At 34.7% G+C, this 22,370-nt stretch overlaps 1 protein-coding gene and 12 non-coding genes across 13 annotated transcripts; all 13 read right to left on the reverse strand.

The window, feature by feature from the left end:
• Window positions 1–2,266: 2,266 nt before the first annotated feature.
• On the reverse strand, window positions 2,267–2,338 carry Trnae-uuc (transfer RNA glutamic acid (anticodon UUC)). The gene has a single exon. It is a non-coding gene; the product is annotated as a tRNA-Glu (tRNA).
• Window positions 2,339–4,702: 2,364 nt separating this feature from the next.
• Window positions 4,703–4,774, reverse strand: Trnae-uuc (transfer RNA glutamic acid (anticodon UUC)). The gene has a single exon. It is a non-coding gene; the product is annotated as a tRNA-Glu (tRNA).
• A 243-nt stretch (window positions 4,775–5,017) lies between these two features.
• Trnae-uuc (transfer RNA glutamic acid (anticodon UUC)) lies at window positions 5,018–5,089 on the reverse strand. The gene has a single exon. It is a non-coding gene; the product is annotated as a tRNA-Glu (tRNA).
• A 988-nt stretch (window positions 5,090–6,077) lies between these two features.
• On the reverse strand, window positions 6,078–6,149 carry Trnae-uuc (transfer RNA glutamic acid (anticodon UUC)). Its single transcript has one exon. It is a non-coding gene; the product is annotated as a tRNA-Glu (tRNA).
• Window positions 6,150–6,373: 224 nt separating this feature from the next.
• Trnae-uuc (transfer RNA glutamic acid (anticodon UUC)) lies at window positions 6,374–6,445 on the reverse strand. The gene has a single exon. It is a non-coding gene; the product is annotated as a tRNA-Glu (tRNA).
• A 978-nt stretch (window positions 6,446–7,423) lies between these two features.
• On the reverse strand, window positions 7,424–7,495 carry Trnae-uuc (transfer RNA glutamic acid (anticodon UUC)). Its single transcript has one exon. It is a non-coding gene; the product is annotated as a tRNA-Glu (tRNA).
• A 1,565-nt stretch (window positions 7,496–9,060) lies between these two features.
• Trnae-uuc (transfer RNA glutamic acid (anticodon UUC)) lies at window positions 9,061–9,132 on the reverse strand. Its single transcript has one exon. It is a non-coding gene; the product is annotated as a tRNA-Glu (tRNA).
• A 3,619-nt stretch (window positions 9,133–12,751) lies between these two features.
• Trnae-uuc (transfer RNA glutamic acid (anticodon UUC)) lies at window positions 12,752–12,823 on the reverse strand. The gene has a single exon. It is a non-coding gene; the product is annotated as a tRNA-Glu (tRNA).
• Window positions 12,824–15,017: 2,194 nt separating this feature from the next.
• Trnae-uuc (transfer RNA glutamic acid (anticodon UUC)) lies at window positions 15,018–15,089 on the reverse strand. Its single transcript has one exon. It is a non-coding gene; the product is annotated as a tRNA-Glu (tRNA).
• Window positions 15,090–16,270: 1,181 nt separating this feature from the next.
• Window positions 16,271–16,342, reverse strand: Trnae-uuc (transfer RNA glutamic acid (anticodon UUC)). Its single transcript has one exon. It is a non-coding gene; the product is annotated as a tRNA-Glu (tRNA).
• A 206-nt stretch (window positions 16,343–16,548) lies between these two features.
• Window positions 16,549–16,620, reverse strand: Trnae-uuc (transfer RNA glutamic acid (anticodon UUC)). The gene has a single exon. It is a non-coding gene; the product is annotated as a tRNA-Glu (tRNA).
• Window positions 16,621–16,833: 213 nt separating this feature from the next.
• Window positions 16,834–16,905, reverse strand: Trnae-uuc (transfer RNA glutamic acid (anticodon UUC)). Its single transcript has one exon. It is a non-coding gene; the product is annotated as a tRNA-Glu (tRNA).
• A 4,172-nt stretch (window positions 16,906–21,077) lies between these two features.
• LOC132562951 (uncharacterized) lies at window positions 21,078–21,626 on the reverse strand. Its single transcript, XM_060227728.1, has one exon. It carries the CDS (start codon window positions 21,624–21,626, stop codon window positions 21,078–21,080), a length of 549 nt encoding a protein of 182 aa, XP_060083711.1.
• Between the last annotated feature and the right edge of the window lie 744 nt (window positions 21,627–22,370).

Here is a 22,370-nt window from a genome sequence, read left to right on the forward strand (position 1 = left end):
GTGCAAGAAGTGCATTTGAACTTACACGTTTTATCACGTCTAAGAAGTGTATTTGAACTTACACGTTTTATCACGTCCAAGAAGTGTATTTGAACTTGCACGTTTTATCACGTCTAATAAGTGTATTTGAACTTACACGTTTTATCACGTCCAAGAAGTGTATTGAAACTCACACATTCTATCACGTCCAAGAAGTGTATTTGAACTTTCATGCTTGATCACGACCAAGAAGTGTATTTGAACTTTCATGTTTGATCACGTCCAAGAAGTGTATTGAAATTTACACGTTTGATCACGTCCAAGAAGTGTATTGAAATTTACACCTTTGATCACGTCCAAGAAGTGTATTGAAATTTACACGTTTGATCACGTCCAAGAAGTGTATTGAAATTTACACGTTTGATCACGTCCAAGAAGTGTATTTGAACTGACACGTTATATCACGTGCAAGATGTGTATTGAAATTTACACGTTTGATCACGTCCAAAAAGTGTATTGAAATTTACACGTTTGATCACGTGCAAGACGTGTATTGAAATTTACACGTTTGATCACGTCCAAAAAGTGTATTTGAACTTTCATGCTTGATCACGTCCAAGAAGTGTATTTGAACTTACATGTTTTATCGCGTCCAAGAAGTGTATTTGAACTTTCATGTTTTATCGCGTCCAAGAAGTGTATTTGAACTTTCATGTTTTATCGCGTGCAAGAAGTGTATTTGAACTTACATGTTTTATCGCGTGCAAGAAGTGTATTTGAACTTACATGTTTTATCGCGTGCAAGAAGTGTATTTGAACTTACATGTTTTATCGCGTGCAAGAAGTGTATTTGAACTTACATGTTTTATCGCGTGCAAGAAGTGTATTTGAACTTACATGTTTTATCGCGTGCAAGAAGTGTATTTGAACTTTCATGTTTTATCGCGTCCAAGAAGTGTATTAAAGTGTACATTAAGAGTGTGTTAGTCGTATTACAATCGGCCTGTTTAGTATGTATTTTTGCTATGTTCAATGTAAGTTTATCCCAAATCTTCATGAAATGGTAACAGAATTGTCATGGTCATTCAATTCCTGTGTTATTTTGACCTGTCATTCTTACAAATAATGTTTTCAGCACTATTACAACATACTGAACATAATTAACGACGACCGCAGAATATGATGACAAAAGTTCATTTCTCCACACATATTAATTAACAGTAGATTATAATGTGCAAGGTCCTTAGATTTCGGATGGGCATCATTTTACGAATTCTAATTCGCATTTTGCAGCTCTCTTTATCTTCTGCCCTATATATTATTATAGGCAAAAAGCACTCATTTTCAATGTTATACCTTGTATTTGGTTTTTATACAAAAAAGAACAAATCTATATCAAAGAACGATTTAAATCAGTTAGGAAGATGCGTGTACGTCCAGGTGATTATAGATAGGCAGCTTTTATTTTCACATATATGTTTGATATATTTCACATTCCATATCACAGACAATCTGATTAAAAAGTCAACAGATCAAATTTGTGTTTTAATCAGACTTTACTACAGTATAGCGTCCATTTTCCTTTTTAATAAATTCTGTCTTGGATATTGCCAGAATATATTAAATTGATATGCACGTTTTTTAGGTGCGTCATTACGTGTTATTTTTTCTGAACGTTTAGAAATTTGCTTGCCTGACCAATCTCCGCTGAAAGTCGAGTTTAATAACGCGAGATATGATGGAAGAGGCGTAACTCTTGATATGTGTGGAGGCTTTGTACGTAGCAGAGTTACCTCTCTTTAATTCTCCAAAGTGGCAGTCAAAACATGCTGTATTTAGGATAAAAAATCAATGTGAAATTACGAATAAGATGAACAGAGGGAATCAATATATTCCTTGTTGATTTTCTAAAATATGATACTTATAAGATAAAAAAATCAGTTAAGAGAAAATAGTTTGTCTAAAGATATATATCCGTCAACTTTCCAAAGTTACTGAATTAAATGCTTATGAAATATTTTCATTAAGTCCAAGTAACATTTGTCCATTGTATTAACATTCTGACCATTTAAAAAAAACCCGATATATTTACGTAACATTGAAAGGTGGAAGTTTCATTCAAGCACTCATAACATTACATATATATTCCACAACTTTAGTTTTAGTTATCGAAGATTATTTTCTGAATTTTTTGTTATGTGTTGTACTTGAGTTCATCGAGTTAATCAAAAACGAAATTATTACTGTTTAAAGGGAAAAACATGATAAAATAATATAATAAAATAGGTTCCGATGCCGGGAATTGAACCCGGGCCGTCTGGGTGAAAACCAGAAATCCTAACCACTAGACCACATCGGATATGTATAATACATTGTAAGCTTGTATTGTCTGTACCTATATACAGGGTATACATAACATACATGTAAATGGCACAATGTATTTGGGGTAACAGAAATCGACAAGCAAATTATTTTATATCGGCATGTGAGACCAGCATATTGGACCTAAATGCGGAACTTTATGCCAAAATTTCGAATATTAAAATAAAACCGGGAAATTTCTATTTGTTCCTTGTTTAGTATTTAAAATATAATACTTATGAATAAGATATTTCCGGGAATCATTCGTCTTCTGTCTGTGCTGGGTGACAGCGCGCACCTGTTAATCGTGCCAGTAAGCGCAATGTGCCGGGTAGGCGGGTAAAAGGACTCGTGCATCTAAATCAATCACGATATGTTATTACTTAGAATGTAAGCTAATAGAATTAATATTTTAAGTTCAATACAAGTAATAACTGTCTAGATTAATGGAAACATACCTGCCTAAGGCTACAAATGGCATAATTTAGTAGGTTGAATGGCATCTCGGACTGTCATCACCTTCAAAAGTCAAAACCGGAAGTTTCTGAGTGAAATTAACTGCCCACTTAAGGAAAACCCTCGACACTTCACGTTTGTCTAAATCCGCCCCAAATACATTGAAATGTGTTGAAACTTTACATTTTCTGGAAGCCAATTACTTCGGATGTATGGCGGTAGTTTTCATGTTGAGGAATTACTTTCAAGATGGTATCACCGGAGTTATCCCTCTCTATATCTACAAGTATCCTATATTGCCATGTTTTAGATGTACTGAACAAGTTGAAAAATATCTTATTCTATATAGAATTAAGAAGATGGTGTTTATACAGGACTGTGTCACAAAATTTATAGAGGGTAATTGTAATCAGCTGACGATGACAGCGTCCGTAAAACGTTCACATCTGTAAAGACACGTGTTTTTCATTTTCAAATAGTGTCATCTTTGTAACATTGACACACAGAGTCTGCATGTTTTATCGCAATATAAGGCAGTTTATGCAAATTAAATGCCATAACTGAAGGTTGGTTAAGTGTTAAAGGCGTGCCTGGAAGAAAATTCGGATTTGCTCTTCATGATGTGAGAGCTGGTTTTGCTAAGCCACTAACCATCGGTGTAAATAAATATGCATAAACTATGAAATGTTGATCTTCCTTTTTATTCGTACTTACAATGACCTCAATTTAAGTCTGAATGTGAAAGGCGTTATTCATCCTACTAAATACTTTATTATATTCCAACATCAAAATGACTTGTTGGATATCTTCTTTGCGAGCACATGAGGTCAACATGTCTTTATTTCAATTGTTAAGTAATAACTTGGTTTAAACAGACAATTAACCATTTTAATGTATTTAGGGACATAGATCTAAATATATATACATGTATAGATATATCAATTTTCAGCAGAGTTGATGTTGGTTAAAAGGTACAAGATATTCCCTTCTACTTTAACAAATAATCGGTTACATGATGTATGGAGGCAAGCACTCTCCCTCTATATCCATATCTAAACAATCATATCAAAATTATTTTAACAACTTATAGTATTATAAATTTGATATTTAATGAAATTGAAGGTGTTATTTTAAGACAAGGTATACAACAACAATGACCAAATCTATTCACAGCAGCTTTTCATTTTCATCTCTTCATTTTCAGCAGCAACATTTTATATTTGTGTCAGGAGATGAACATTTTGATAATAATTGTCATTTATATACGAGAAAAGTTATCCGAGGGGAGAACATGTAGAAACAGTAAGTATGATAAGTGTATAATGATAGTGTACAGACAGAGAAAGCACCACACAGGTTAAAATGGTGATTTACACGGACATATATTTTTGCATTCAGATCCATAACAACTGATCTCTTTAGTATGATCTTTATTTCATATGATTTAATTTGAATATCTATGTGTTTTGTATATTTTCCTGATTTGAGATTCTGTTGCACTTTTCCCTGAATTCAAAGACATAGACTTAATTCCAAAAGGAGTGAAAAAACCTGTCTTTAGGTTTGAAAATAGAAGCATCAAACATATAACCATTTAAAATTTCTAGCACTTGTCTTTTACCTCTTTGTTTGTTTGATGTTATTTTCCTTTTTGGGTCGCGGTGTGTTTCACTGTTTTATGGCCCTAATGACATTTAATGTGTTGACGGGCCGTTAAGACTGTAATAATAGTTATTATAATAACCTTAATATCTGTTGTATTGAATATAAAAAATATTTTAAACAAAATCATACAGCTAAAACAAAAAGTAAACGAAACACTGCTTTCTACAGCTTAACGTTCTCTTAAATCGGCAACATGAAATTATCAATATAAACAGTTTACTAAGTGATACAAAAATATATGTTCCGATGCCGGGAATTGAACCCGGGCCGTCTGGGTGAAAACCAGAAATCCTAACCACTAGACCACATCGGATATACCTTCATCGTTTGTACTGTATGTACAATCTGCTATTGTGTAAATAGCATACAACTTTCAATATAAAGCATACACTGTTAATCGACAAAATATTTACATGTACTATGTAATTTAACACCCATGAAAGTGTTTCAAAACAACTATTTTGTCCAAGGAAAACTGTGTTCTTTTTATGTATAGCAACATAAAAATCAATAAAAAAAAAATCCTAAATGATATAAAAAGAAGTAAAAATAGAGGTTCCGATGCCGGGAATTGAACCCGGGCCGTCTGGGTGAAAACCAGAAATCCTAACCACTAGACCACATCGGATATATCTATAGCGTGTAGTAGGTATATCCATGGTGAATTGTGCGTATAATTAACCCGCGAACAGCTGATCCCATCAATGTCACACCACACGTGTTATTTATGTAGCTACAGAAATTGACAAGTCATGCATTATGTATATATTAACAGTCTTTTGAACGTTTTTGAAGCTTCCTCTGTTGATATTGAAAGTTATCATTTTTTTCACATTAGGACTTCATGCCAGACAAGTGAATTTGAGGCAATTTTATGTTAAATAAAGCATAATGCATATGATAAATTTCTAAGTGGAAAGAACTACAAACCTACATGTAGGACCGGCTGACCTACCGACCGACCGACCGACCGACCTATCTACCTACCTACCTACCTACCTACCGTCCGACCTATCGACAGAACGACCTACCTACCTACCGACCGTCTTACCGACCGACCGACCGACCGACCTATCGACGGAACGACCGACCTACCAACCTACCAACCTAACTCCCGACCTACCAACCTCCCGACCGTCCTTGTATATTACGAATTAGGTAGACTTCCTATGTATATTGTTCGAAAATGAAAATATTGAAATACTGAGTTAAAATGAAAGAAACAGACAAATGTATATTGAGAGCATATTATGAACAGAGATTAGTTGATAAAGATGGTTGGATTATATATACAATTAGAATTGAATAACTTAGGATTTGGGTCTTTGTGGAATAACAGTTACGAAAGTAAGACTTTGTATGAATTAATAGAACAAAATATCAATGATATCTATGTGAAAGGCTTATTATCTAAATTACAGAATTCCCCAACAGGAACATTGTATCAGCATTTAGTAGAGTATATTTGGACTGCAATATTACCTGGGAAAATCCTATCGATCAGTTGTATAGGAAAGGTATTTCATGTGTTCGTTTCAGTTCTCATAAGTGTTGTTTTAGATAAAGCAACATAAAAATATCAATGAAAACACTTTTGAGTACTAATAAAATATATGTTCCGATGCCGGGAATTGAACCCGGGCCGTCTGGGTGAAAACCAGAAATCCTAACCACTAGACCACATCGGATATACCTTTACCGCTTGTAATGTGTGTACACTGTGTGTAAATACCATACACGCTTTCAACATACCTGTACACACTGTAAATCGACAGAACATATAGTATGTAATTTTAAATACATGCTTGTGTTTTAAAATAAATATTAAGGGAATCTGTCTTGTTTTATGTACAGCAAATCAACGAAAAAAAAACACTTTACGAAATAATATAAAAAGAAGTGAAAATAAAGGTTCCGATGCCGGGAATTGAACCAGGGCCGTCTGGGTGAAAACCAGAAATCCTAACCACTAGATCACATCGGATATACCACGCCTCCATTGTGTGAACATGCCACTATGATGTAAACACCACAAAAGTCCGTGGTCCGTCCGTCCGTGGTCCGTCCGTCCGTGGCCCGCCCGTCGTCCTAAAACAAGCGGTCGTCTGGGATTTCGATAATTTGCTATCATTACTTCTTGAGAAATCATCGACGGATCATTTTCAAATTTCGTATCTAGATTCCCTTGGTTTCGAGTTGTGGCCTTTTGATTTTGGAACCAATATGGAAAGCAGAATGGCAGACAGGCGGCCATTTTGCATTTTGACAACGGAAGTTTGTTACAGCCGTTTCTTATGAGAACATTAAAAATTTCATATGATTAGGATCAATAATGGAAGAAAGGGAAAAGACCCCACTTTCAAAGTACAAATAAGATCAAACAATGCTTGACGACAAGATCCCTCCGGGATCTTTTGTTAGTTAGAATGTCGAATCCGTAATTCAATCTGCATCAGTTTAAGGTGACGGATTTATAAAAAATAATTCACTTAAACAATGCCATAAAATATATGTATCCCCTGACCTAGCAAGAATCTTGTCAGATGTAGAACTTGATGACAAAAACCGTGCTTCAAAGTACAATGTAAAATACTGAATATCAAAGTAAAATGTTTAACTCAATAAATTCAATACTTCAAAAGGTGAAAATGTATCTAAGTTCGCAGTAAGAAAAACTGAAGATATCACTCGACAACATCTCATTATGATATCAGAGTTGATGAAGTCAAGATTTACTGTGACATTCCGAGACGTCATTTTCAGAGAATTCATAGTCCGATTTATTTATAATATTATTGCTAAGGTTTTGCGAATTTTCATTCCAGGATACCACATATATCATGAAATTTTATATACATGTATGTGTTGTGAAATAATTATTTGTCAATGGAAAGTGTGCTATTTTAGGTATAGCAACAAACAAAATCAATGAAAACACTTTTGAGAACTAAAAAGACAAAGGTTCCGATGCCGGGAATTGAACCCGGGCCGTCTGGGTGAAAACCAGAAATCCTAACCACTAGACCACATCGGATATGCGTTCACCGCTCGTACTGTGTGTAGATCGCACTATGATGTAAACACCACACATGCTATTTTATATTATGCATTACATGATAAATCGACAAGCCAATGAGGCCATGCTGTTCAAATCGCCCTTCGTCCGTGGTCCGTCCGTCCGTGGTCCTTTAACAAGCGGTCATCTGGGATTTCGATAATTTGCTATCACTATTTCTTGAGAAATCATCGACGGATCTTTTTTCAAATTTCGTTCTAGATTCCATTAGTTTTGAATTGTGCCCTTTTGATTTCTGAACCAATATGGAAAGCAGAATAGCAAACAGGCGGCCATCTTGGATTTTGACGATGAAAGTTTGTTACAGCCGTTTCTTACGAGAAAATTAAAAAATGCATATGATTAAAATCAATAATGGAAAAGAAAGGGAAAAGACCCCACTTTCAAAGTACAAATAAAGACCAAACAATGCTCGGCGCCAAGATCCCTCCGGGATCTTTTGTTAGTTAGAAAATCCGTGGTAAGAAGAACTGAAGATATCACTCGACAACATCTCATTATGATATCAGAGTTGATGAAGTCAAGATTTACTGTGACATTCCGAGACGTCATTTTCAGAGAATTCATAGTCCGATTTATTTATAATATTTTGCGAATTTTCATTCCAGGGTCACACATATATTATGAAATTTTGAATACACGTATGTGCTGTGTATCAATTATTTGTCAATGGAAAGTGTGCTATTTTAAATATAGCAACATACAAAATCAATGAAAACACTTTTGAGAACTAAAAAGACAAAGGTTCCGATGCCGGGAATTGAACCCGGGCCGTCTGGGTGAAAACCAGAAATCCTTTTTTTTTTTTTCTTGTAAAAATAAAAATTTTATTATCCCAGCAATAGGGTCTCAAGGGTTGGGGCCCTTGAGATTCCTCACAGTGTAATCATTTCATAATCATGTATTAAAAATAGATAAAAGGTAAAAAGAAAAATCACATGTTTCATAACAAAGTAACCATAACTATCACAGACGAAAGTTTTACAAATTAACTGAGACACGATCGTCAATCACAGATACAATATTGTTATCACAAATAAAGTATTTTCGGAAAAGTGAAACATTGTTTTTCTTTCGATAGTGATTAAAAGCATAGTTGATAAATTTTTTGACTGTAAACTTAAAGAATCGCAATATTGGAACACTACCTTCATTTAACATGACCATATTTCTTCTTTTGTAAATACAAAATCGTGCCACACTCAAAACAAAGTTTATGAAGTACGAGTTAACATTTTTTGAATTTCTGCCACAGCCTAAACCAGAAATCCTAACCACTAGACCACATCGGATATACCAACACGATTTGTACTGTGTGTACAATGCACTATTGTGTAAATACCATACACGCTTCCTATATATCTGTATACACTGTAAATCGACACGATATATATCATGTAATTATAAATACATGTTTGTGATTCAAATAAAATATTAAGAGAATCTGTGTGGTTATATGTATAGCAAATCCTTTTAAGATATCCCACTTTACGAAATAATATGCAAAGAAGTGAAAATAAAGGTTCCGATGCCGGGAATTGAACCCGGGCCGTCTGGGTGAAAACCAGAAATCCTAACCACTAGACCACATCGGATATACCTTAACCGCTCGTACTGTGTGTAGATTGCACTATGATGTAAATACCACAATGCTGTTTTATATTATGCATTACATTGTAAATCGACAAGCTAAAGAGGCCATGCTGTTCAAATAGTCCTTCGTCTGAGGTCCGTCCGTGGTCCGTCCGTCGTTCCTTAAACAAGCGGTCATCTGGGATTTCGATAATTTGCTATCATTATTTCTTGAGAAATCATCGACGGATCATCAGGCGGCCATCTTGGATTTTGACAATGGAAGTTTGTTACAGCCGTTTCCCATGAGAAAATTTTAAAATGCATATGATTGAAATCAATAATGGAAGGAAGAGAAAAGACCCCACTGTCAAAGTACAAATAAAGATCAAACAATGCTTGACGACAAGATCCCTCCGGGATCTTTTGTTAGTTAGAATGTCGAATCCGTAATTCAATCTGCATCAGTTTCTTGTAAGAATTGATGAAAATAGGTTTGCCTTTGTTCACAAGTTTTGAATTAAAAAACAACCGTTGTTCATACAAGAAAACTGTATCCTTATTGCTATAATAAACCTCATTAACTGTCTGGAAGGCATACCAAGCCTTCAACATTTCTTAATAAACAGTTGGTAATGACCTTAAATACTTGTCTGGAAACTGACAGTAAATGACTTCATCATTAAGATTTAAAACAAGTATTTGTCAAAAAAGTCCAAACACGTTTTTCGAAAATGCAGTACAGGATGTAACTAACCATTTAAACAAAAAAAAATTATTCTAAAAGACCTCTTTGTTAATTCAACGTCAGATATGTTTAACTCTCCACAATTACGTTCGCCGATAATAATGCCATACGCCACAAAGTGTGCACCATTATTGAAAAAAAAAATCTATACACAACTTCTTCACCTCAGTAATAACTGCCAGAGGCATAGTTTGGGAGGTAAGACAGTACCAACATCTAGACATCAAAAGAGAACTGATTACAGTAGCTCTTTCTTGAAGAGTTTGCTTTCCGTTTGCGAGCATAACCTTAAAATATTTTTTATAGAACTAACTTTACTGACCCAGTTCTTCTCATTACACATATTTAGATCAACACCGACATGAACACCTAGAAAACAAATAACTCTTTCACATACTTTTATACACAAATTTTCGACCTCTTCATTTGTTACAATGCCTTTACCAACACATAAAAGTTCTGTTTTTTCTTTAACTTTAGCACCCGAACCCTTACTACATTATAAGCTTCTTATAGGTTAAAAAACATGTGTTATCGACTCTTTATTGCCAAGGATCAAAATAGTGTCATCCGCATATTTATACACTTTTGACTCAAAGTCGGGGAACATTAATACCAAGGATTATTGGAGATTTTAAAATCGTTCTACCCAGAGGTTCCACTCCTAAAACATAGAGCATCGCCGATATTGGACACCCCTGACAGACTGAGTTTTTTACCGGGAAAAACCAGGTCATATTACCGTTATATTTTACAGAACTAGAAATTTTAGTGTAAAAAAATTTAATCCAATCAACAAAGGTTTTACAAAACCAAATTTCTCCAAAACTTTAAATAAATAATTATGGCTAACACGGTCAAAAGCTTTTTCCTGGTAAATTTTGAGGATATACCCTTCAAAATTATCCTGAGAAATAATATAATGTCCCGCACACTAAATACGGTGTTTGAAATACCCCAACCCATAACACAAGATTGATATTCTGAAACAATTGACGGTAAAACCGCTTTAAGTCTCTCGGACATTACTCGTGTTATGATCTTGTAATCCACATTAAGGAGACTGACCGGTCTCCAATTTTTCAACATAGACATATCGCCCCTCTTTTTTTACCAAGATTTATAACCCATTTTCACATACTTCTGGTTAATTTCTATGTCATCCCAGATACTTAGAACAACACGAGAAAATGCTTTTCAATTAATCAAAAAGTGACAATAAAATTAAACAGTAAGTCCGTCCAAGCCAGGACTTTTACCTCTTGGCATTCCGGATAATCATGACTCACCAAATCATCTTCACTAAAATCTTTCGTAATATTGCCGGACACTTTGATGACAGTATCAGTTTCCTCCATATATATCACATCAGCATCATTACACTCAGCCTCCGAAATATCCTCATCAGCATGATCGCAACCTGGGCCATCTTGCGTATCTTCCTTAGTAAGACTCTCGTTTGACTCTATGTCACTAACAGATTCACGGTCATTATGATTGCAGCCCGTGTCAAAACACATGCAGTCATACCTTCCACATCGGTCACGTAGTGTATCGACACACCTAATTGCACGCGCACAATCACAAGCGTACATGACGTCGCCGCAGTGCACACATGGCTGTTTTACATGTTTTACGGAAGTGTCCCTGACCTCCACAAGTAAAACAAACTTGGGGCAATCTTTGAACAAGTGTTCATCTGAACAGCAAAGCGAGCACACCTTCATTTGGTTGTCATGTATCACACGGTGATACTCATCATTACCAAACTTCATTGTGTATGGCAATGGCTTAAGAGTAGGGGGTAACTTCACACGTGCATAGCACGTACCGTCCGCAACATTCGTACCTTTGTAGAAACGCCGCTTAATCGGGGGAAACTAAATCAACCCCGGTGTATAGAAGTTTTTTTTTATTTCATCGTCGTCTATATATGCTGAAAGATGTAGGAAACTTACCAGCGTGAACGTTTCAGTGATGTCGTGACACTCCTACCTTTTCCCGTCGATCACAACTCTGTCCAGTAAAATATGTATCCCTGCTCTACCTTCTGAGGTGACCTCAAACAAATTCCCGGACTTTGGGACACAGGCAAATATAGATCCTTCTCCGCATAGTTCTGATATCACATCTATAAACTTGTTGACTTTCAATGATTTATTGTCAACAACATCAACAACAACAGTATTGTCTTTAGAATATTGTCTTTTTCCACCAAGCGTGGCCTGAGAAGGCTCAGGGGTCGCCATTCCCCCAATACCCACCGGCCCGTGGGGTATTTGTAAAATAAAACGAAATTCGGAAAAAAATATAGCATCACAAATATTTCATAGATATCAGAAATGTCACAGTTTAACAACAAACAACAATAAAAGGGTCTAAAACCCTCGCTTACCACCGATGTTTATAGATTGGAGCTGCGTTCACAGACAGGTGTCCATTCGCTTCAAAATCAGAACCGGAAGTCCCGAATGTTCCCCCACACCTAACCAAGCAAGAATCTTGTCAGATGTAGAATTTGATGACAAAAACCATGCTTCAAAGTACAATGTAAAATACTGAATATCAAAGTAAAATGTTTAACTCAATAAATTCAATACTTCAAAAGGTGAAAATGTATCTAAGTTCGCAGTAAGAAAAACTGAAGATATCACTCGACAAACTCTCATTATGATATCAGAGTTGATGAAGTTAAGATTAACTGTAACATTCCGAGACGACATTTGCGAATATTCATTCCAGGATACCACATATATTATGAAATTTTACATACATGTATTTGCTCTGAATTAATTATTCTATCCAGTGAAAACTGTGTTGTTTTATGTATAGCAACATAAAGAAATCAATAAAAACGGTGTACTGAATTATATAAGAAGAAGCAAAAATAAAGGTTCCGATGCCGGGAATTGAACCCGGGCCGTCTGGGTGAAAACCAGAAATCCTAACCACTAGACCACATCGGAGATACCTTTACCGCTTGTACTGTGTGTACACTGTGTGTAAATGGTGTAAATACCATACACGCTTTCTCTATACCTGTACACAAAGAAAATCGACAAGCTATAGACACGAATGAAGTCCGAACTATAGATAAAAAGTCATTTTTACTGTTTTCTCTGTTGACATTGAAGATTATAAAATTTCCATTCGTTTTATCTTTTACTTCACTGTAGATTATATGCAGGGTTACAACAGACTATTCCTGTGTGTACATTGTGTATAATCTAGTCTTATTTCAGATATTATTCTCTTTAGTTGTAAGTTGTGTTTCGGGTAGTATAACATTAAAATTATTATTTGATGTAATGTATGATAATTTACTTAAATATAATTTATTAACTTTTATAGATTACTTAGTTCAATATAAGTTTATTACAGGTACATATTGAAAAAAAGTTTAGTTTAATGTCTCAATCAGATGTAAATAGGTTGTGAAAAGCACAGGTAAATCACAGGTAAAAATCCCGGTACGAAAACAGTAGCTTGTATGAAACGGTATATAATAGTCTTGTCATTATTTCCTAAAACAACACCATCTTCTAATTAAAACAAATCTTGTCGCTTATTGAATACCCGGATTGAAAACAGGAAAGGACTTTTCAAAATACGCCAACTATTTCATTTTATCTATTTATTTTCAGGTATTTCACCAAGCCTAATAATCGATGTAGAATATTTGTGGAACTTACATACTCGTCGTAAACATGTCGTCATTATGAACAAAACTTTCTTGGTTTTGTTGATTAATTTTCGTGACTAATTCATGAAGTTACTGTGTAGGCGGACACCATACCATGTTTCATATCCTCATTTGTTTATAATTGTATCGATGACATAATAACCATTCAGAGCACTACCTTCATCAACAGATAATTAGCTGCTGACAGACCTCCCATAGACATCTAACAGAGCACATCACTCCATTCTGATCTCCCAGAGTTACCGCCATTTGTTTTCACAGGATGGTTTAGTGTTCAATACTACAATTTCTTTATTCAAAATACGAATAGCATATAGGATTACAAAATTAATATACATAATATTACATTTCATTACAGCATCATGAAAATACATGTACCAATGAAAATATACAGTGATTGTCAGCAGCATTAAGCTAGATAATATACAGTGATTGTCAGCAGCATTAAGCTAGATAATATACAGTGATTGTCAGCAGCATTAAGCTAGATAATATACAGTGATTGTCAGCAGCATTAAGCTAGATAATATACAGTGATTGTCAGCAGCATTAAGCTAGATAATATACCATTTGATTAAATGTGAAGAAGAGACCTTTCTTTTAGAAGTAGCTTGAATCAAATATCTACTAAGATTTCTCAAACTCTTCAATTTTTTTTTGTATTCATATAATGATATGAAAATTGTATCATCCACGATGTCATTACTATTACAAAGAGGATGATACCTTTGGGCTCTGGAAATACCGTTATAGCTGCCCGTTTCTAAGGGACTGTAGCCGATATTTAATGAGGATTTTTGTATACTTATTAGTTAGAGATTGGGTGAGGTAAAAGTGCATATCGTAATGATCAACAATGTATCTATATAGACGACATTTGGAACAACTTCCTAGAATGCAACAGCCAATGGGCAACGTCGCCAGAATACTGACGTTCGTCGGTGAGACGATACCCGAAGACGGAGTCGCGGAGACGGAAAACCTGACAACCAACTAACCAAAGTCGATGGGGGCCGAGAATGCATACCTGTCAACTTTCCCGATTTAGTCGGGAGTTTCCCGATTTTCACTCCCAAGCCCCGCCTTCCGATCGAATGGATCATAATTAGGAGAATCTCCCGATTTACTTTTAATTTATAATTTAAACAGAACAATATTTCACATACAAGATTTTAATAATAAATATTCAATTATGCATTGTAGACTATAATTAATAATGTGTATATATATATATATATATATATATATATACATATTTGCCATTTGCAATGTTCTAAAAACATACAGCATATTATCAGTGATATATACATGTAAACTCCGGACTTTGAATAAAGGAAAATCCGACCACTGTCAATTCCTTGGTCATATATAGAGCAAATATTTATGATGAAATATTTTTTTGTTTTTTCAAGAACGCGTCAGATGTAATATGATAAACAAAAGTCATAAAATAAAGGTTCCGATGCCGGGAATTGAACCCGGGCCGTCTGGGTGAAAACCAGAAATCCTAACCACTAGACCACATCGGATATACCTTCAGCGATTGTACTGTGTGTAGAGGGCGCTGTTATGTACATGCCATACATGCGTTCGTTCTATGCATATACAGATACTGCACATCGACAAAATATAGACTAAGGACTAATAAGCCATTTCAATATCTTTACTGTTTCCTCTGTTGTCATTATTGATTATAAAAATTTCATTTGCTTTATTTTGTACTTCAGTTAAGATGTACAACGTATAAGTAAATATGTGTTTCTTTATATACAGGGTCTACAGCAGAGTATACCAATGATCATGTGTGATACCAGATATATGTAACCTCTCACTCCCATGTCACCTCTCACTCCCCCGTACCCCCCCCCCCTCCCCCCCCCCCCCCACACACACAGACGTGTGTCTGTGTAGATTAAGTGCGTTGTATTTACATGTAGTAAGGAATAAATCGATCTATTGATATTCTATAAAGCGAGCAGTTCGATCTCATTTAATTTTGTTTCCTTTCTGGCTTTAACAAAAACGTTTGAACATTTTCCAAATTGCATTATTTCTGTAAACATAGAAGATAAAACCATAGATCAAAGGAAGAACAGTTGTATGAAATATTTATTGCTTGAAAATAGGAAAGGACTTTTCAAAATACGCAACTATTTCATTTATCTTCAAGTATTTCACAAAGACTGATATCAGTGTAGAATATTTGTGTAACTTGAGTGAAATATAATATTTTTGTAAACATGTCATTAACGACAATACTTTCTTGGTTTTGTTGATTAACATTCGTTGATAATTCATCAAGTTACTGTGTGGGCTGACATCATACATTGTTTCATATCCTCATTTGTTTATAATTGTATCGATGACATAATAACCATTCAGAGCACTACCTTCATCAACAGATAATTAGCTGCTGACAGACCTCCCATAGACATCTAACAGAGCACATCACTCCATTCCGATCTCCAAGAGTTACCGCCATTTGTTTTCACAGGATGGTTTAGTGTTCTATACTACCATTTCTTTTCTACACATATACACACAGTAGCTTTTAAGTGATAGATATATCCGGACTTTGCATAATCGGAAAACTATCAACTTCTTGGTCATTTATAGAGCAACAATTTATGACAAAAATAATCTTTTGTTATTTCAAAAACGTGTCAGATATAAGAAATCAAAATAATAAACAAAAATAGTAAAATATATGTTCCGATGCCGGGAATTGAACCCGGGCCGTCTGGGTGAAAACCAGAAATCCTAACCACTAGACCACATCGGATATAAGTAACATGATTGTGCTGTGTGTAGATGGCGATATTATGTAAATACAACACACGCTATCTATATACTTGTATACAATGTAAATCGATAAAATATATATTATATAATTTTACATACATGTTTGTATTTTAAAATAATAAATGGAAAAATTAAAGGAAAATCAATAAAAACACTTTACTAAATAATATAAAGAAAAATTAAAGGTTCCGATGCCGGGAATTGAACCCGGGCCGTCTGGGTGAAAACCAGAAATCCTAACCACTAGACCACATCGGATATACCTTTACCGCTTGTACTGTGTGTACAATCTGCTATTGTGTAAATGCATACACAATCGACAAAATATTTACATGCGCTATGTAACTTAAAACCCATTAAAGTGTTCAAAATAACTATTCTGTCCAAACTGAGTTGCTTTTATGTATAGCAACATAAAAAAATCAATACAAACATTTTCACGAATGATATAAAAAGAAGTAAAAATAAAGGTTCCGATGCCGGGAATTGAACCCGGGCCGTCTGGGTGAAAACCAGAAATCCTAACCACTAGACCACATCGGATATGACTACCAAATATGGGAAACAAAAACAGTTTTTCGCGATGCGTTTCGATAGCAATGTCCATGCCAGCACCACGATTTGGTTTCACGAAGTTTAATCTGTTGTATTTTACAAAGTAATGTTTTACTTGCCGCTTTGTTGAGAGGAACACTGAAGCCTCACAAAGTATTTATATAATCGCTTACGAATTAGATCTTGAATAGTCATGTTAAATAAGAGACCCTAAACTCTAGACCAAATTCGATTTTGCATATTATACTATTTCTTATTTACCCTGTATATACTGGTTAGTTTCGTGATCGAGAAAAGAAACGAAATATCATCTTCCGATGACATTGAATATGTTTTTTTTCTCATTTCAAACAGAGCGGAAGCTTCTGTTTGTGTCGCTTATGCCGAGGATAAGTTCATTATCTTTACAGGTTTCATTTCAATATACCAGAAATGAAAGGGTTTTTTTCACAGTTTGTTTTCACTCTGAAGGCTTAATTTTTGCATAAGTTACAAGTAAATTTGCTGATACATAATTGATCAACAGATCAGTAGGTATTTTCTGCTAATCCATGCATGACACGTACTAGAAATTTCTCACGGTACTTAAGATTAAAAACAGATTACTGTTGATGCTTATTTCATTATTAAAATGTGCCTACATGTTGAGCGTCGCAGTTTGTAAATAAACAGATATACCTACATGATTTACATATACATGTATCTAGTTTTAGCTGGTATCGGTACTGTCAGGGACGTATACGTCGATAGTAATGATAAACAGTCATTTATCTGTATCAATCACTACCAGAGTTGTCGTTCCTGCGGGGTATCGCAACGCACTCTGGGAGACAAATCAGAATGAAGTAGGTTTTGCCAACTAACTTGACTTTCTGTGGTTAATCTGGTGTAAGCCATGATAAAAGAAAAAGGTACATCCTTAATAGAGCGTAACATTCGCTAATAAATATTTATACTTATTACAAGTATCGGCGATATATTGGAAATTGTTCATAAGTTATCAAAATATTTTCAATGCAAAAACAAATAAATCCAGATCAACATATAGGATGCAAAATATGCTCGAACATAAATATTTTTTTGAATTAACGAAAAAATAAAAATCCATTTTTGTAGCCGTTTGATCACATCGTGAACATTTTCAAGGGTTAGGTTGAACGAAATTATTTCTTCATTGGAATACTGCTTCTGGGTTCTCGGACACAGAAAAGATAAAGCGAAGTGGGGTGACTCCCTCCAGTCTTTGACTTTGATTCCCAAACACTAGTCTTTGAAGAGCTCCGATTTGGTGCCTGTGCTCCTTAAAAATATCGTTAAATGATATTAAAAAGATTTGGAATATCAAATTATATCTTACTATGAAAATGAAATTAATGGTAAGTTCCTTGTACTTCTGTAAATTATAAACATATTCCTAACACGTCGGATAATTTCAAGGAATAATCTCACTACAGTCAGACTGGGATTCCATTTTCTTATGAACACAACAATGATATCACATAAACTCATCATTATATCTTATTTAGATGAGGTGATATCGTAAACCGTGCTGTATGAGAGCGGTCTCTCGTCAGAGTTGATTTTACATTTTTTGGTGTCCTCCACGAGTTATCTTTCTTTACACCCTTGCGTGAGGGGAAACGCCTAACATATTGCGGAATGGCGAAAATAACGATAGAGGTAAAGATATGTTGACAGTTCCACGTCGTATCAAATAACTTTACATGCGCACAAAAGCCGTAATATCGAGTATTTATATGAAGCCACACAAAATAAGGATAGATGCAGTAGTACACTTGGACTACATTTCACAAAAACGGCAAGATACAGTAAAAAAAACATTATCGTCGAACATTACATTTCACTTTAATATCGATATATCGGTGATGTAATTTAAACGAATTGTTCCAAACAATAAAACACAAGTAGTTGAAATAATTCTTAAATACCATTTTACATATGCGGTGTAATTTGCAGCCATTTTGATTTATTTTGACTAAAAATCAAGATTTTCTCAGAAAATGATCACATGGCGCGCAGTTAAAAAATTTTGTTAAATCTTCATCTCAGGCTAGGTTAATCATAATAAATATAAAAGATTGTAAATTAACAGCAGTATTATTTGGGGCTTCTTTTTCTGATGTTTAAGGAGTATTTATGAATCCTTTACAACACTGTGCCGGTAAAGCGCAAGGCTCGTTCAGACTGGGTAAAAATGTGTTTACCCTCAGGTGGATACAATTATTACGGGGTCTTTACATGATTTTGTCATCGACTGTAACAGTTAGCTTCAGTGCTGGTGTTGACTGCGCGGTAAATTGTCATTATGACTTAACACCTGCCCCTTTCATTATCCACGGTGATGACTTACCCCCAAGGTGTTTGACTCTCACACCTAGCCTAACCCTTTATATAAAAGAGATCATGCCGTGTTTAATACGAGGTTGAGGTTTGTTTGACCGGGAACCATGTGATGCCAATAAATATATGTATGTCACATTGGTGTGTTCGGGTTAAAGAGAGATACATTCAGAATCGGAAATTACTATTCGATCCGGAGGTAAAAGGACACCCCCAATCTGAAACAATCACTATATATTATTACTTAGCATTTAAGCTAATAGCATTAATATTTGAAGTTCAACATAAGTAACTACTGTCTATATTCATAGGAACATACCTGTCAAAGCCTATAAATGGCATACATGTAATTTAGTAGTTTGAATGGCATATCAGGCTGTCATCGCATTCAGAAGTCAACAACCGGAAGTTTACAAGTGAAACTAACTACCCACTTAAGGGAAAAAATCCGACATTTTACACCTGTCTAAATCCGACCCATAAACGATTCAAATGTGTTAAAATCATACATTTTCATGAAGCCAAATAGATGCATATTTCTCTCAGGTATTGTATAACAAATTTTAATCCCTAGAGGACATAATCTTTTACCAGATCTCTATTTAGGTAGAGACTCAAAAACGATGAGGATTTTTCCGTAGCGTTTTTCCCTAGCCTACAATCTTGAACTCGCATTGAGTAAGCAACCGAGCCAGCGATAACATCTGGTCGAAAAGCCTAAGCTTAGATACCAAATACGTTTCGTGGCAACCCGAGAGATTTTCAAGCAACAATGACTGAAACTTTATTTTTGAACATCACACCATCAAGTCCCTGATCAAGCTTGTTTAAAACATTGCAAATTCGCATTATTGGCATATGTTTTGTAATGATGATGAACGAGGATAATTAAATTTCGAGGATGGATACATTCAAAATCAAAGAGAAAACGAAAATACCATCAAAACCAAAATACAATCCGAACTTCAAATAAAAGAAAATTTATGATATTATCATAAAACAATCTACGATATACCCATTAAAAATGAAAGTAGGATGAAAGGCGTTTCCGTTACATTGACGTCATCGGGATGAATAACAGCATAAAAAATGCATTTCTGAAAATAATCACTAATGGATTAAACGAAAGGGTAAAAGACGGCAAACTCGCAGAAAATCGATTTGATATTTTGATCACATCAGCGAAACCCGTAAAACCATAGTAGATAATTGGATAATTTTCAGAGTGCAGACTACCTACAAAAATCAATATCTGAAAGTGTATTAAAAATAAGATGAAAGTAACATAAATGGTAGTTCTTCCTATCCTATGTGAAATCTAATTCTTTTGATTGATTACTAATGATAACTATCTGTCGCTCTGACTGTTTCTCCTATAGAAATGCACACAACTTGTTTTTAATTGCACACATGGTTAATTTGTGAAGAACACAAGCGGTAAAACAATAACATAGCCGCTTATGTAGTTTTAAATCTTTATCGCACGCTGTACATGACGCTTATGAAGTTGAAATAGGTAAAGATATATCAACATGCCTGGTACCTATTACAATTTAAAGATTAAACATTATAATCATTTACGGAAATATTCAAACAATCACTTTTTAGATGATGTAAGGACTTTTTTAAAAACAAAAGCCAGCACTCACAGATTCTCAATAGTGAGGAAGTCTGAGATACTGCATCGCCTGGTACAATTGTATACCATACGCCACGCAGAAAAAAAATTTCTTGTCATCAATTCAGAAAAATATCAAACACGTTTTGATATAAGATTAATGTCTTGGTATTTGATTATTCTAAGATGTTATTGATATAGTACTTGGATCAATTTCTAAATCAACATCTTGAAAATCATTATCAATTTCGTCACTAATATAACATAAAAAGTCAACTTCTGTGGAAATGATGTATTCGTATTTACATGAAATATCAAGGTTTTCTCGCCTATTATCCTTTAATTCACTTTGGGCGGAGGTTATTTTTACAGTCCTTTGCGTGTCTGTTGTTTCGGTGTCGACGTTGGTGTCGTTGCTGTTGATGATTGACGATGAAGATGCACAGTCCGAAGAAGTATACTTTTTAATTTCCGGTAAACGTTTCATCCTTTTTATTTGTAAGTCGGGAGACTTTGGATAAGACGGCGGAAGTGGTGAAAGCTTTATCCGAGTGGCTTTTGGTGACAGCTGTTCAGCGTGAATACATTCTTTAAAATTTATCTTTCCATCCGGGATCTTGTCAATAATTGTGGATTTCCCTGACAGCGAAAGTCTTTTTCGAAGTGATCGCGTGCGCGTTCCCCGTAATGGTTTTCGGATCGGCCAAGTAGACCCGAGGATATTACTCATCTTAATTGCCTTCTGAAGAGTGTTTAGTGTCTGTTACAATGATGTTGACAATAACTGACGATGTTATTTTTTTCTTGATGTCTACTCCCTTACTCTTTTCTGTTGGCAACGATGAGATGTTATCAAATACTGAAATAAACAGAAAATAAATTATTTCGGAATCATTTCTATAAATAAATAAATAATTTAATAAATAAATAAAATTGAAATGAAAAAATTCAAAGAGTAGGTATAAACTCTTTCCCTTTTCAGTTTTATCAATGAAACCAAACCCACAATTTAAAAATCATATAAGCGAACAAACTAAAAGGCAAGACACGTGTATAACTAACAAAATGGTATTCAAAATGTAATCGTTGAAGTCTTTTTAAACAATATTTGTTAATCTTTGTGGTGTTAATCATCGCAACATGTTCCGAGTTCGAACGGATATCACAATTTATATATCTAAATGACGTCATACCCCTATCAGGAAGTCATTGTCTTGTTGTGCTGATAGGAAAATAGAAGTTGATTTGTCAGTTTTGCTCTTAAACACGTTTCAGAACACGTGATGAAGGAAGTAAACACATTGACCTTGAAGCTTTAATGTAATATTTTTTTTTATGTTTCTTATTTCTATAAACTCTATCCAATTCATCTACCGATCAATATCTATCACTAATTAATCATATAGTTTGACTCGTTGTCGATAATTAGTAATTAAGTCTACAGTGTGTTCCTGGCTATAGATGACACTGTATG

The sequence above is a fragment of the Ylistrum balloti genome, unplaced genomic scaffold, assembly GCF_031769215.1.
Source record: "Ylistrum balloti isolate Yb309-2 unplaced genomic scaffold, AGI_CSIRO_Ybal_v1 Utg371552, whole genome shotgun sequence".
In the NCBI taxonomy this organism is placed as follows: Eukaryota; Metazoa; Mollusca; class Bivalvia; order Pectinida; family Pectinidae; genus Ylistrum; species Ylistrum balloti.